This window comes from Haliaeetus leucocephalus, unplaced genomic scaffold, assembly GCF_000737465.1.
Source record: "Haliaeetus leucocephalus isolate CR32 unplaced genomic scaffold, Haliaeetus_leucocephalus-4.0 Scaffold687, whole genome shotgun sequence".
Lineage (NCBI taxonomy): Eukaryota > Metazoa > Chordata > Aves > Accipitriformes > Accipitridae > Haliaeetus > Haliaeetus leucocephalus.
In genome coordinates this window covers 3,246,770-3,261,824 of record NW_010973123.1, presented here as the reverse complement: position 1 = coordinate 3,261,824, position 15,055 = coordinate 3,246,770, and the positions used below count along the sequence as shown (strand labels likewise).

General features: G+C 46.4%; 1 protein-coding gene across 4 annotated transcripts in view; it reads right to left on the bottom strand.

Annotated features, from left to right (window-relative positions):
• Window positions 1–1,307: 1,307 nt before the first annotated feature.
• The window catches only part of MICU1 (mitochondrial calcium uptake 1), a 97,147-nt gene continuing 83,399 nt past the window's right edge, over window positions 1,308–15,055 (bottom strand). For all 4 annotated transcript variants that reach the window (XM_010579911.1, XM_010579912.1, XM_010579913.1 and 1 more), the window contains 3 exons: window positions 11,910–12,018; window positions 4,122–4,211; window positions 1,308–2,071 (listed from right to left, as the gene is read on the bottom strand). In XM_010579911.1, the coding sequence (XP_010578213.1) occupies window positions 1,911–2,071; window positions 4,122–4,211; window positions 11,910–12,018 (360 nt within the window). In that variant the 3' untranslated portion in view covers window positions 1,308–1,910. The remainder of the gene's footprint in view (window positions 2,072–4,121; window positions 4,212–11,909; window positions 12,019–15,055) is intronic.

Below are 15,055 nucleotides of genomic sequence, written 5' to 3'. Positions count from 1 at the left end.
GTGTGGGGTGGGGAGGGGGCGGGGCCGCGCGCGCGGCCTGATGGCGTCACGGGCGCCCCGCCCCCGCCTGCATTGGCGCGGACACCCCCCACCCCCGCCGCAACCAAAATGGCGGAAAGCCCCGTTGGCCCGTTTGAGGCCGCTGTTCGGCATTCAGGGCTCCCTTCCCCTCCCATCGCTGCCTCGGCACCACACCCCCCCAAATTTAGGGCTGCCCCTAAAAAAAGGGGCATCCGCCCGCACCTCGCTCTCACGAGGGGCGATAACACCCCTTCGGGAGTTGTGTCAGATTAAGACAAAAAAGTAATTAAATGGCATTTTAAAGGTTCCTGCCTTTTAAACAGCTCCTTGAACCCGGGACTGCGCCCGGAAAGGGCTGAAGGGAGATGCTGGCCCAAGAGCAGCGCTAACGAGGGACGAGGAACTCTGCAATTAAGACTTCATGCCATCGACCCCCGTTTACGCAGCAGAGCCTGTTCGATAGATGCAGTCCTACCAGGGACGCAACAGGCTTCATTTTGTTCCAAAAGAGAGAATTTCGAGACGGGTGGCACTTCCCTGGAGGGTCCGCAGCTGCCCTGGGCTCGCGGGGAGGAGGGAGGACAGGCAGCAAAATCAACTATCGCTACAGGCAGGGTGGGCGAAACCTGCACCCCAGCATCCTTGCTGCTCGATGTAACGCGTGTGACATGTTACACAAGGACCAACACCTGAACAGAGTGCGCTACCAGCAGGCAAACTACAGGAGAGGAGAGGACAGAGATGACAGTAGATGGAGTGATCCCCAATAGCAGGATCAATATCCCAGTATGAAAATATTCTAAAAGTGTTTTATCCCCTCAAAGAAAGCCTAGAGCTCATGGCTGTCCTTTAAACACCCACAGAAAGGGCTCCTCTCTGCAATACAGAGGCCACGGCAGATCGATTACAGGGCAATCCCAAACCAGACCGCTCGTCTGGGGCTGGCTGGCAATGGGGGACAGCAAATACGGCAGCTCTGGCCTTTCCAGCACTGACTTCTGGGCTTTGTCTTTCCAGCTCTGAAAGTCAACACGTTTTTTTCTCTCTCTTCCAAAACACCCCATCTCCAGTGACTCGCCACCAGCCTTAGATGAAGACCTGAAGCAATCGAAAGAGATGAGCCACGAGCCACGTTGTTGTGAGCAACATCTTTACATGATACTTTACAGAGAGAACACCACTCAGCAAATAACATTTTTCAGCCTGTTCCCCATGGAGAGGGCTCCCCATTTAAAAAAAAAAAAAAAAAAAGTAGAGGCCTCCCGCAGAAGGTTGCTTACACAAAGCAGGATATGCAGGAGAGCCAGTTGCTCCACTGCTTTTAACTGCTCTTAACACCAGAGGCAGCACCTCGGCTCAAGCAGCCTTTCTGCAGGTGCACCCGTCTCATCCACCTCCTGAGACAGCCTGGGGGAGCACGGAGCATTTGGCCGACCAAAATGCTGGGGTGCTCTCACCACCTGGCTGCTCCAGGCTCTGCTCCTAGGTCCCACTGGTACGATCTATCCAGGAATCCCACAGCTTCTTTCTTAGGAGCAATCTAAGAATTGAAATAAACCCCATGCCATTTCGTAATAACACTAAATAAAAGTGATTTGGGTGCAGCCCCACCAGCTCGCTCGATGCCCAGCTCTGCAGGCAGGGCACATCACAAAGCAGAGGTGGCAGCAGTAAGAAAAGTCCTTTTCCTGAGAGGAATATTAAGGGGCTAGTGGCAAGCAGAAGCTGCAAATACAACAGGCTTTGATTTCTAACTTCGATTTACAAAAGTCTCCTGTTATGAACAGTCTGGGCTCGCCAGAACCTGGTGCCGTCCCGCAGGTGTTCACGCCTGCAGGCAGTGGTGGCAGAGCTGAGACAGGGAAGCCGTGCGCTCCTCCCCAACCCCGCTACGCCTTGGGCATGGTGAAGTCCCACGCCGTCTCCTGGGCGCATTTCCACATCGCCCGCATGAGTCGCGTAAAACCCATGTCCTTGGGCTTCTCCAAGCCTCTCATAAGACGCTGCTTCATTATGGCAACAAACTCCTTGTTGCTCAGCTCACCGTTCCCTGTGAGAAGAAGGAGAAGAAAAAAAAAAATTAGAAACACTAAAACCCACCAACAACCTCCTCCCCACATGCACTAACTTTAAAGGGCAGCAGCCACAAGCGTCATTTCTTGCAGAGACCGAAATCATGTTTGGCTTCAACCTTCCAAAATAGCCTGCTGAGCAAAGGTTGCCGAACCACAGCATGTAAATCCCAACCCTAAGGATGCTGCCCTGCTTAGCCTGGCACCACCATGTCTTGCAGGGCCTGGAGTGCTGGAGCTTGAAGACAAAAAAGCAAATGCAAAGCAAATGCCCGTGCACCCGCAGGAAACTCTCCACTTTAAGTGATACAGGAAATTACAGTAGCACAGGGTAACGGAGTGCAGATTTTTCTTAATGGAGTAGAAAGGAAGATTCATTAAAGTAATCTAGTGAGGTTATTGAGAATTATGTCAATTAAATTCATGTTAAAAATAAGAGTATAGTAAATTGGGACAAAGTTTATTCTGTAGTTGCTTAACCACCAGTAAATTAAAACCTCTGGGATTTTTATTTAGGGCGCTGGTTGATCGGAGGGGGACAGCAGCAAGCCAGGGTGCGACCAACAGCCTGACGCCTGTCTGCTGAGCGGCTGATGCCTTCTGCCACGATGCCGCATGTATCTGGTTGCCTGTTTTGCTCCCCTGCCTATGGCACACAGCTCATAGCACTGGTTTTAGCTTCTGGGAAGCAGCACAGGAAAGCAACCTGCCTTTGGGCATGAAGAAAGATGAGGGACATCAGCCCTCAAGAAACGAACCTGCCAGTGCCATCGGTTCCCCAGATCAAAAGAGAGAGAATCTCTCCGGCTGATACAGGGAACTACATCATTATATTTCATGAACGAGTTTCTTCATTTGAGAGCTTTTTTCCTGCCTTACATCTGAATGCAAATCTGGACAGCAAAATCCCAGCAAACTCTCAAGGGGTGAGTAAAATTCCCTCTGGTGCTGCAGGTTTTTGATGTGTGCATGGTAATGTCTATAAACACACACACACACACACACGTCTGCGCCTGCTTTTCCACCCGCTTCCTTCTTTTCAGGGACTCTTCTGACAACCACAGTCTTTCCCCCCAGGTTTGCTATCAAAATATTTAGCAGATTCTCCCATGAGAGGATGCAAACAGAATACATGGCTACATTTTGGTTCACTCTAATCTCCAGCCTGATTATCTGGCTTGAGGATCGTATCAGAGAGTGGCACTGAAGCACACAGAAAAATAAAACAAGAGATGCAACCTTAGAAAGGCACAAATAAGCAGCTGGGGCTGAAACCAAGAGGGACAAGGAAGAAAATAAAGATTTTTTTTTTAACGTTCATATTTATATCAGAAAGCAAACAACTGTCTATTTATGCATCAGTGCTGCCGCTCAGAGCTGCCAGATCCTGGTGACTGTCCTGGAGAAGCAGGGTGCCAGAAAGTCTCTAGTTTTGGCTTGACAGTTTTGGGCAAATGCAGAATTTTGCTACTTTCCAAGCCTGCATTGCTGCCATCATCCCATGGTAGCAAAGACTCCACTAATTCTCATTAAATCAACCCAAGACTGCTTCAGTGTGGCAACAAGCTACGCCAAAGTGCTCGCATCCTCTGCGGGCCAGCAAAGCAATGAGCTTCCCAGCAGGGCACAGAGCTGCCATTAATTAATTAAGCTGATATTTGTCCAGGACTTTGGAGATAACAAAGTACCAGATAGGCGTGTTTCCAACACTGGAGCACAATAGCTCATTTTGTTAAACAAAATAAGAGTTTGGGGGGGAAGCTGTGTAGCAAGCTGTGCATGCCAAACGCTTGCATCCAGTGCTTTAAGATCAACATCTCAGAAGCTGCGTACCATCAGATACCATTCCTAGAAGGGCAGGAGCATCAGTACAGATCCACGGCCAAAAAGCAGATGGTAGCACGGCAAGAAGATCCAAGGCCATGGCAAGCTTTCATGGCTGGCATTTTTTTCCCTTATATTTCTTCCCCCAGATCAACTCTCACCCAGCCTGGCTGAGAGGAATGGGGCGAGGTTGGGGTCACTCACCGTCACAGTCGAAGAGCGCGAACACTACGTCGCACACGTGGTCGGAGAGCTCCACCTTGGCCACCGTCCTGGCCACTTGCTGCATCGTCACTGCAACGGAGGGAGGGCACAAGGTTAGCGAGATGTCATGATCTGCCAACCGCAGCGAACGCAGGCAGAGGAGCAGAAGACTCTTGTTCCTCCATGGAAAACTGCCTTTACGAAAATGTGTTATGTTCAAAGAGGCTTGAAATAAGCTTCATCCCCAGCCCGTTCAGCACATGCCTCAAAAACCATGCTTCTCAAAGCCTTTGCCTTCCTACAGCAACACTGCATGGGGTGCGGAGAGGCTGCTGGTGAACACTGATGTGCCGATACCTGTGTTCAAGATAAACGTTAAAAACACTGAGATGTTTTTTCCCCACTTTGGTTATAAAAATTGGAAGAAGTGTCAGCACTACATCAAACACCAGGTGGGAAACCTCTCCTGATGGGCTTGATCAATAAGGCAGCTCCTTCTGACAGTGTTGCAAAGATGATACTCTATGAACCAACTATTCCAACAGGCTGGGAATAATAAAAACCAGTTTTCCTGTTAAGCAACCCAGGGCCAGTTGTAGAACAAACCCATCTACCCTCTCCTCGTGACAAGCTCTGCAGCGAGCAGCCAAGGTTAACCTTGCAATAAAATAAAGAGTTGTAATGAATTATTTCACTTCCCCCCCCAGCCACTGGCAGCTGAGCTCATCAGCAAAGAAGCGAGTGGTAGTTTTATTCACACCTCTAGAAAAGAGCAATCTCCAGAGTTATCAATCTGGCAGAGTTATGCAGTAGATTTTGCTGCATAAAGGGAACACCACCACCCCACCCCCCGCCCTGACTGGTTTAGCTGTTTCCCTACATGTATTCATGTGCGTCTGGCTGCCCTCTAGTCTCCCTTTGACGGCTGCTAATTAAAGGAAGGAGGGGAGGTAAGAGCAGCTCAGTTGTCACTGTCAGGGCTGAAACACCCTGCTCCCTTCCAGATACTCAATAAAACAGAAGGGCTTTGCATGAACGTGAACGTATTTTAAGTTAAATTGCTTCCCTACAAAGTCTGACCCAAGGAAAACCCTTCCAGAGAGACTTTGCACTGCAGCAGCGAGCCCGCAGCAACTGGGATGAATGTTTAGCTGCGTGCTTCCCTTCAGCGAGGCAAAACAGGGAAAGGGTACAACACAAAATCAGATTGAAACCAAAAAAAAGCCTCTGCTTTCATCCACAGCATCCTTCTGGGTTCATGCACACTGGTCCATTTGCAGAGCTATTGGCCCTTCAGAAATTTTGCAGTTACGTGTCAGAAAGGAAAAAATAAGCACCCAATCTATACCGTAACCAGATTAATTAGAAACCACATAAAGTGTTTCTAATAGGATTTTTTTTCATAAATGTTCAGATTATTGGTTCCTTCCACCCCATTTCTGCTCCCCTGAGTGAGGTTTGGGGTTTTCAGGGGGGGATTTCCCTATAAAATCCCTTCTTTTACTAAATAACACAGGAGAAAACTGAAATTAAACAGAAGGTGGATTAAAATATATATACAATCTCAAGTAGGCATCCACTGCTTCCTTGTAATTATTCTTTTTGAGTTAAAATCCTTTCCAACATGAGAGATGTAACTCTGGTCTGCAGTAACTACTATATATTTCAGTTCTGTCACCATAAGTCAGTATATGGCCGTTACTTCTGTATGTGTCCTGCTGGCAGCCAGAGCCTGCTTTAGGGAGGGCAGAGGCAATGTAATCATTAAAGAAAACTTGAATTAATTTTGTTCCCAGCCTTATGCCCGAACCTTGCCAACCAAGCTGCGGGGAGACCACACGTCTCTCCCAGCCCACCCATGCCAACCAGGCTGCAGAATATACCATGCCATGCACACGGCACAATACATACAAATTAGCCTGCAAGATCTAACACCATCGAGTGAATGAACTGCAACACAAGTGAGCGGGTGCATTAGATGGCAGCAGCCCTCCAAAAAGGGCTTTAATGGTCCACCATTTAATTAACTTACATTGACATCAAACGTTCACAAATGAAATAATGCTGCCTTCAGCTTTACCCCTTGATCTGAGAGGGAGGGACTGACGGCCAGCATCGCACATACCCCAAACCAGAGGAGAGGGTGACTATAAGTTGCATAGGTATAATGCAGTACCTATAGGTCCTCTTTGATCAAATGCCATGAACATGAAGTGGCAGGAAACGCTGGAGCCGAACAGTGGATGGCATAGGCCTTTTTACCAAGTTAAATGCCCTGCCTCTGGATTTTATATATGCCTTTGTAAAAGGCACCTTTCTCTTCCCCAGTTAGGTGATGCTCGTTCCCTATATACAGTCCTGGCTCCAGACAGCTGCAAAACATGCACTGTAACTCCTACCTGCCACACGCGCTGGCGGGGGACTTCAGTAACGTGTAAAGCTCAAGGAAAAAGAGGAAGTTTAAGTAAAAGAAAGTTTATCTAAACTTATTTCTCAGCTTATTTTTTTCTCCAGAAAGTCCTTCTGCTGGGGAGGGACTTTAAAACACCTCAACTTTGGCAACGGCAGAGGTTTTAAGCACTGTAAGCCATCTCTCACCCAAGACCCAGACCTTCAGACAGCAAAAGCAAATCTGTATTTCCTCAGGCAGCAACACTGAGAATTTCATTTAACTCCTTTGAAATGTAAATCTTTAAAGATGCTCAACCAAGCTTTGATACCATCCTCTCCTCCTGGTGCCCCAGGTACCCTAATGAAGAAGTTATTTGCTATAGCCTTATATGGAAAAGAAAAAAAGTTAGAATGATTTCTTTAACTGTAAGTCATGTTTTTCTGCTGAGTTTTCACCCCCTTCCTTCCCTCTCTACAGGGTGTCACCTGATCCCTCCCTCCTTTTTGACATGTGCTTATTTATTTTTCACGGACGCAGTTTTACCAGCTGTAATTTGTACGTACAGCTGCTGGTTACTGCTTCCTCTCTTACTAACACAACTGCGCAACAGTCATCTCCATCACATTGTTCTTGCTCAATGCAAGAATTCTGCAAAAACGTTATTTCACAGGGGCTGCGTAACTGTGCTGTGCTCAGTAACGATTCTGCTGGTTTTTAAGGAGTCATAAGGAAGGGGAAAGTGTTTCTGCTTTCCACTTTGATGCACACACTCCAGGCTACAAGGTATCTTGGTGAGGCAAATAAACTTGAAGTAAACCTCCCAGTGTCAATTCTTTACCATTTCGCAAAACAAAGTAGGTGCTGTCGGGGGCAACATCTCCTAAAACAGAGCTTGTCCAGATTTGGGGGTTTGGGATGGCTGCATCCATCTCTACACAGGCAAGTCTCCTGGATTTTATACCACCGAAAATGAGTTCCATGTTTCTATCTTGAAAAGCTACGTGGCTTTTAAAATTTCAAGTGTTAGTGTCTCCCACTGGTTCCTTCAGTGAGCCATCTGAGTTATTTTATGCCAGTTTAGTGTCTGACACAGTCGTTTGGGTTTTTTTTTTCACTCCAATTCCCAGAACCACACCGTGAGTAATGCCTCACCAAGTGCTTACAAACAGGGCTTTTCTATGGGCGAGAGCCTAGCCAGATGGCAAACTTCACTATTTTCCTCCATCTTGAGAATAGTTATACATTTGGCCAAAATAATGGGCAGTTGGGCTGCTGCCTTCATTTCCTGAATAGCACCCAGGGTGATGGGAGCAGGGGTCCCTGCCCTGGGCGGTCCCAGGCTGCAGAGGCAGGACACATGTATTTTGGGTTCCCAGGAATCAGGCTACATAGAGTCTCACATTGATATTCACGTTTCATTTAAGCATTCTAGCTGGAAACCTTGGATGCCATCATTGACAATATAGCTAGCAAAAGTCTATTTAACTTTTTTCAAATCATTTGCCTATGTACATACTGGACTGTCTATCCAGAAGAGAGATGCACAAACCCTAAGCAATCCTGTGGCCTAGCATGTTTTTCTTTTTCTTCTCAAAATGCGAAGCTGCAGCCCTGCAGCTGAGCAGAAATTGTTTTGACATCAAAGGGAGCATGACGGAAAGTCATGGAGATCATGCTTCTGGGAAAAAAGCAGAGCTACCAGACCAAAGGCAGAGTCGATCCACTGTTTATGTAATATCTGCAGTCATAAATAAGAAACGAGATTCCAACACAGAAAATGGTTCCTAAACTGAAAGGTATTCAGCACCTTTCAGGAGCTGTTGGTCTACGGAGAGCTTGTCCTTAGGTTACCGAGCTGATTTCTTAAAGCCTTGTGGACAGGTGTCCTCTGCTGTGATGGAGCTTTGCCCAACAACTTGTTGCATCAGTGCTGAGCAAACACCACACCGTAATTGTACATGTACTAAAACCAAAGGGCAGGCGAGCTCCAGACCCCTCCTGCTTGAGGACACGGTGCCAAGCACTTCCACTGTCCCACTCCATCAGGACGCACACATACACACGTCAACGTACTGGTGTGAGGGCAGCAAAGGTGACAATCCATGACCCTGACTTGCCTCTGCAGGACACCAGATTTAATCATTTGACTCTTCTCTTTCTTACAAATTATCGCAAATACTCATCCAGGCTTTCTTACATGCCCAGAGAGGCTGTGGCATCTCCACCCTTGGAGATATCCAAAACCTGACTGGAGGTGGCCCTGGGTGAGCTGCTGTAGGTGACCCTGTCAGTTCTTTAGAGATCCCTGCCAACCTTACCTACCCTACAGAAGTCCTCCCCGCTCAACTACCAGCGTTGACTACATGCCATTACTCCAGAGGAGCAATCTGAGCTGTGCCTCCATGGGGGACTGACTTCTTTCATCCATCTCCCAAGGCAGATTAAAGCAAGCAGCAATCTGATGACAAATACGTGCTGCTCTCAAATCTCACCTCTACCTCCTTCCAAATTCCCTGTCAAGTCTGCAGCCGTTTCAAGCTCCACATTTCAAATAAAATGATCTCCCATTAACCCCTCCTGGGCTCCAGCCCTACTCCGAGCCACCAGAGTGAGCAGCAGGCTCAGCTGTCTCCCCTCACTTTGGCCCACCTCTAGCAAAGCACATCTGTGCCTTGCCCTAAAACACAAAGGAGGTATATCGTGGCTCTCTGCTGGTGCCAGCAGAACGGCTGCTTCAAAAGTCGGGCCGCAGACGGTGCCAAAAAAAAAGTGCAATTCACACCCTCGCCTTGAAAGGGGAATAAGAGGTGAATTCGGCTCCTGTCCTGCTGCCGGCTGTAAGCCCAGACTGGGAAAGTTTTCTAAGTAATGCTTAAGATTTAAGAGAATGACGGCTATTATGTTTCTGGTAAAATGAAAGATGGACTAACGAATAATCTGTGTGTTATTCTATGGGTCATTAAAATACAGGTTTATGATCCTTTTTAGAAGAGGCTACTTTAATTCAACACAGAAAACAGGTTGTCAAGCTACGGCTGTTTGATGCCATCCATTTTTTTTCCCCTCGGCCCTTCTAAAATTGTAGTAACATTTGCTGCATTAGGTTAGCAGCAATTTATTTGCTACACAAACTATCCTCTTCCGCCTCCCCATATGATGAGTAATTTTTATATTTGTTGGTTTTTAACAAGCAACCTTGCGAAAGCTTGATTTTTGGAAGAGTACACCCCATTTATTGCTTATTTGATTTGTGGGTGCAATATCCAGACTCCGGAGTGCACACATATGGAAATGGGTAATGCACAGACAAATTAGACATGGGAGCACACAGATCCCTGCTGCAAAACCCAGGTGTATCGCTGCAGCTTGCTTTGCGCCTTCATTAGGACCACAGCAAAGTGCTGTCTTTGTGCCTCCCGCCCAGAGCATCTCTGGGTTGAGCAGCACAGAAGGATGCGAGGGACAATTCGTGTCAGCTAACAGACACACATGAAGAGGAAATTTGCAGGACCCTCCTCTTCTGCTTGAGCCTGAGGAATCTCTCCCAACAGCCGGGACCTCGCAGGCAGGGATGGGGATCCGGGGACAGCTGAGCCTGTGAGCGGTCTGAAGCCATGCCCTGCGGACCACCAACCCTCCCCAAGGTTTACTTACTCCAGCCAAATACTCCCAGGCTCAATGGCTGTGGCTCCAGCACAAGCTCATTAATTGCACATAATTAAACAGCAATCACACTGATTTACCAACTGCACAGGGACCTAAATACTCCAAAAATACATATTCCATGACTCAGCAATTGCTAATTTACTGTAGACACTGAGTAAAGTGGATTTGCTGGGCTATTACCTCCTTGTGGGACGCTGCAGAAAGAGCTCTCTGCAGCAGCAGCACATCCGTACTTCATATTTTTACTTTTAAATGAAAGATAATCCTATCAGGTTCTTTTAAGTCTTAAGATAATGGTGATCTAAAACAAAGAGTACAGACGATTTCCCCCCAAAAATTGAAGACGAGGAGGGCTGTTGACACACACAAGACGAGATGTGACATGTATGACTCCCTTAGTAATTCCACTGCCCAAAAACCTATTAATGTCTTAATATTCCCACAACAGCAGTGGTTGGAAGAATACCTTACTTCCGAAACATTTAATTTTGCAGCTGCCTAAATACATCAGCTTTAACTTTCTAGTAGACAAGAGTTTCCACTTAGCCTAAAAAACTTTTAATGAGTTTGCCATCGTTTTTTATATTCCCAGTCTGAGTGCTTTTAAAAAACAACTCTTAGAAAAAGATCTAGAAAAGAAAAGCACACACTTGTGACAGATGCTGGCAGCAGAGAGATGGACTTTCTTTTTTTAAAATGTATGGTATAGGGTTTTTTTCCTTTTTTTTTTTTTTTTTTAATCAGTGTCAGAACTGAGACATATCTGATATGGATTAGCTCAGAAAAGGAAACACACGATGAGATGAAGAAGGATATGGATTGGTCTGATTGATAAAGCACACTATTACCAAGCTGCCCAGGAAACACCAGCTCTGAGGTTTATTCAGCCAGCTCCTCTGGCCACGCACAGCCTCTGGACTGTGGGGTTATCTGGAGAGAGCCTGTTCTAGACAGACTTTAATGCTCACTCTGGGACCTCAGTGGGGTTCCAGTGCTCCCCCTCCTTTCCTCCAGCACGCCTGGGAGCTCCAAAGGTGCTTTCCATTACTTGGATTTCAGATGAGAAATGCAGCATCTGGCCATACAGCTCTCACTTCTATGCAAAGCCTCATATTTTTAAGCAAAGCTGAAACAAAACAAGGGTTGAACAGTTCCTACCACCAGCTCCACTGCTGATTAGTGCCTCTGCTGCCTCAATCATGGACACCTCTACAGAAGATACAGTTTGCAAGAATAACTTCTTATAATGCTGTTTGTCTTTGCCAACAATAAATTTTCAAGTACTTTATAAAAGGAGAAAAGATGTCACTTCAGAAGACGGGGATGAAGAAGAAGAAACATTGGGGTGCCTGGGATCTGCTACGAGAGCCTGTGATACACTCACTAGGTCATCTTGCCTCTGCACACATCAGGCCTGAATGGTCCTGCTGAAGATATCACCACTTACTAATTGGTCACCATTAAATCACTGCTTCCTAATCTATTCAGGCTATATATTTCAGCCCTTTTTTCCCCCCTCTATATCTAAAACTGGGGAAGTATAAAAATTGAAATCCCTCTTTATCCAAGAACATAGCAAGTTAAACCTCTTGTACCGAAATCACGGTTCTTCCCTGTAACATTTTTAATGTCACCCTGGGCTCATTTGACACCTTCCCAACACCAAAGACATGGCATGAGTTGTGCTCCCTCAAGCTTTCAGTGCCTGTACATCTCGCGAGTTTTAATACCTTTATCAAGCGAAGCTCCAGCCATGTGGTAGAAGCTCAAAGCTGTGTCCACATCGTTTATGTTCTTCAGAAAAGTGAAGAAGCTCTCCACCTCCGCAAACGTCAGCCCCTAGGACAGAGAAAAGACAGTCTTACAGCGATGGGAAAAGGAGATCGTGATAATACCTGGATTATGAACGACAAAGTGACTCATCAGTCCAAAGGTGTAGCCAGAGGGAAATTTATCTGCACGCTCAAAATAATCCTACTTTGGCCCTTGAGGATATGGTTTGCAACCTGTACTTTTGTTAACCACCTCTGCTCCCCTCCCGGCCCCACCAGTTGTGCAACTGGAAAGGACTTTGTCATGCATGGTCAGCAGTGGCAGAGACCAAAAAGCATTTCTCTGGCCCTTGCTATGCAGCCAGCTCTTGCCCAGAAGAGCAGACACACCATGAGCCTGTGGTTGGGATGCAAGAGACTGCAGCAAGAGGATTCATTTATATATTTTTTTAAAGCCGGCACACTTGCAACGACAATAATGAAATAGTTCACATGCTGCAAGGTCTGTCCCAAGAGATTCAGGGATCCTTGTGGGGATCCACGTCTTACCCAGTGTCGCAGAAGGTGACACTGCAAATCACAGCACATATAAATGTGCCCCAGTTAGCTTTGCTGCTGGTTGCAGGATGGCTGCGGGGCTGGATCGCCGTCTGCTCTACTTACCGGCACAGTCACCCAGGACTTGGCTTACCCCGGGACAACTAAGCGTGTGCTCAGTGAGTGCCTACAGCCACATACTCGGATAGTCACGGAAAGGCATCCTAAGATTCCCCAGCACTGGCACCGCTGCATCCCAGCACAGCTGATGTACAGGCAGGGGATAAGCAACATGCTCCTCTCTGCACCGATCTGACCGGCAAGGAGTATGCCAGGAGAGCAACTGCTGATGAGCGCAGCTCTGGGACCCCCACCCAGTTACACTACACAACACAACGCCCAATTTTATGGACCCGTTTAGCATCAGCACGACTGCATCAGAGCTAGGACAAGGGCTGCAGCCTCCAAACTCCCCCACCACAGCCATGGCCCAGGGCCAATGGAGGAGGTACATCACCACCACAGTAACAACCACTCAGCCTTCCTCTCTGGAAGAGATAAATCAGCTTGTCAAGAGGAGTTCAGGTTCAGGCTCTTCCTATCCTGTCTAGCACGACAGACTGATACAGCAAGATACTAAAAATCCCAACTGCATAACACGGCATGGTTTCATGGTCTGGATGGAAAAGCACACGTTCAGCAGGTACTGTCAAATATAAATTTATATGATCCATTGTAACCCTGCTCAAACTCTTCCCAACAACTTCTAATCAAAGAAGAAGCCATCTATCTTTTTTTGAAAGAAAAAGCACATTTTTTACCATCTTCTCATACAGACATGGGGTCTCTAGAACTGTAAGCAGAAGAATTACAGAAAATCTGCAGCCTGTTCCTATCTTTGCTATAACTGAGCAAGCGGCAATGCACCACTGATGCATGTTGCACAGCGTGTACACCAACAAGTGCAACAGCAGCCTCTGTCAGTGCTGGATTTGTGAATCCAGACCAACAAGGATGAGGTAACAAAATGCACATGCAGACAATGGATCTAAAAAACCAAAATCCCCAGTTACCGTACAAGGATCTTTCTTTAAATGTATACCTGCTCTGCTTCCCAAGTGGCATGCTAAAAGATGTACGACAGAATTAAATAAAACACTGTCCTAGCAAAAAAAAAAAAAAAAAAAAAAAGAAAAATCAAATAAATCAGGTACTTCTGCAGGAAGTACTGCAAAGACCCTCTGTTTTGTACAACAGATCTAGAGGAGAAAAGATTTCTGCAATTCAGATACCCATCTGGATGCCTCCCTGCTATGTGTTTCCTGATTGACGTGCTCCTGCCTGGGAGCAGAGCACTAAAAACGTGGAAAGCCTGCAGGAATCAGGAGGCATGTGGCCACTTTCAGGCCAGCAGAAGACACTGTGCTGTGGTTTAGCTGCTCTGTTTGGGACATCTGAGGTTTGCAGTAGCGGCTACAAGGCATCCCAGCAGCTATTCCATGCAAAGAGCCCCAACTTTGCATTTTCCTGGAATTTTCCACCATGAAAGGCAGATGTCAAGGCCAAACAGCATTGCTGTCTGTGCAAAACAGCCCCTTGTTTAGTGCACTAAACACTGCAGTTGCTATTGTTTCAGCGGGTAACAGGGAACGTTTATATGCTTACGTACGTAAACTTGTGGTCTTTTACCAGCTGAAAAAGCAAAAGCAATGGTGTATGGGGGTATCCTACAAATCTGGGCTTTCATGTGGACAGAAATACTGAATCTCTGTAGCAAAAATGCCATCAGTGTTATGAAATTTAGTATTTTATTGATGAATTCCATTGCTGAGGCTGGCATCAGCATTAACTCCTTTCCAGCTACCAAAATAAAAATAAAATCAGAGACTGAGACAGCCTCAGGCTTACACCAACAAGTCGTCAGATGAACGATCACCTTCACCAGTCAGAAGTCTGAGTATGGGAACTTACCTGTTCTCTGATGATGTGTTTGTCAGTGCTGCTCGGCTCTTTGTAGGTTATTCATGTCTCCATTGGAAGACCAATAGATGTTTCCATTATATAATAGAGACTCATGTTGATTTGGAATCACAAGAAATTGCATATCTGGAGAGCCCTAGGGTAGCGATTATGGGATCTGGATGATCACTTCTTTCAAGGCATTTGTACATCTAGCTGTTGATTCATAAGCCTGAATCCTTTCATCACTTAAGTAATACTAGTGATACATAAGCAGGCAGACTCCAGAAATGCATACCTGTTTGCAACATGTATCTTACCAAAGCTCAAACACCTTCTGCAAAAGTTAGGGCTTTTCATCTCAGAACCCAGGTTTCAGCCAGGGAGAATTACATCTCAGTCCCACCTTCTGCCATCTCAATAGAAAATATGCTACACAGCCCCCAAAGCATGTGTAGAAGATGACCTGAAATCATTAGTCTCTGAAGAGTCAGCTTGGTTTTCTAGCTGTTAGGGAATCAACCCAAATACCTTGCTTGTAAATACTACTGACAAGTCAAGTCCTTTTTACTAGGAGAAAAGCAGCTGTATAAGTGTAACTTGAGGGG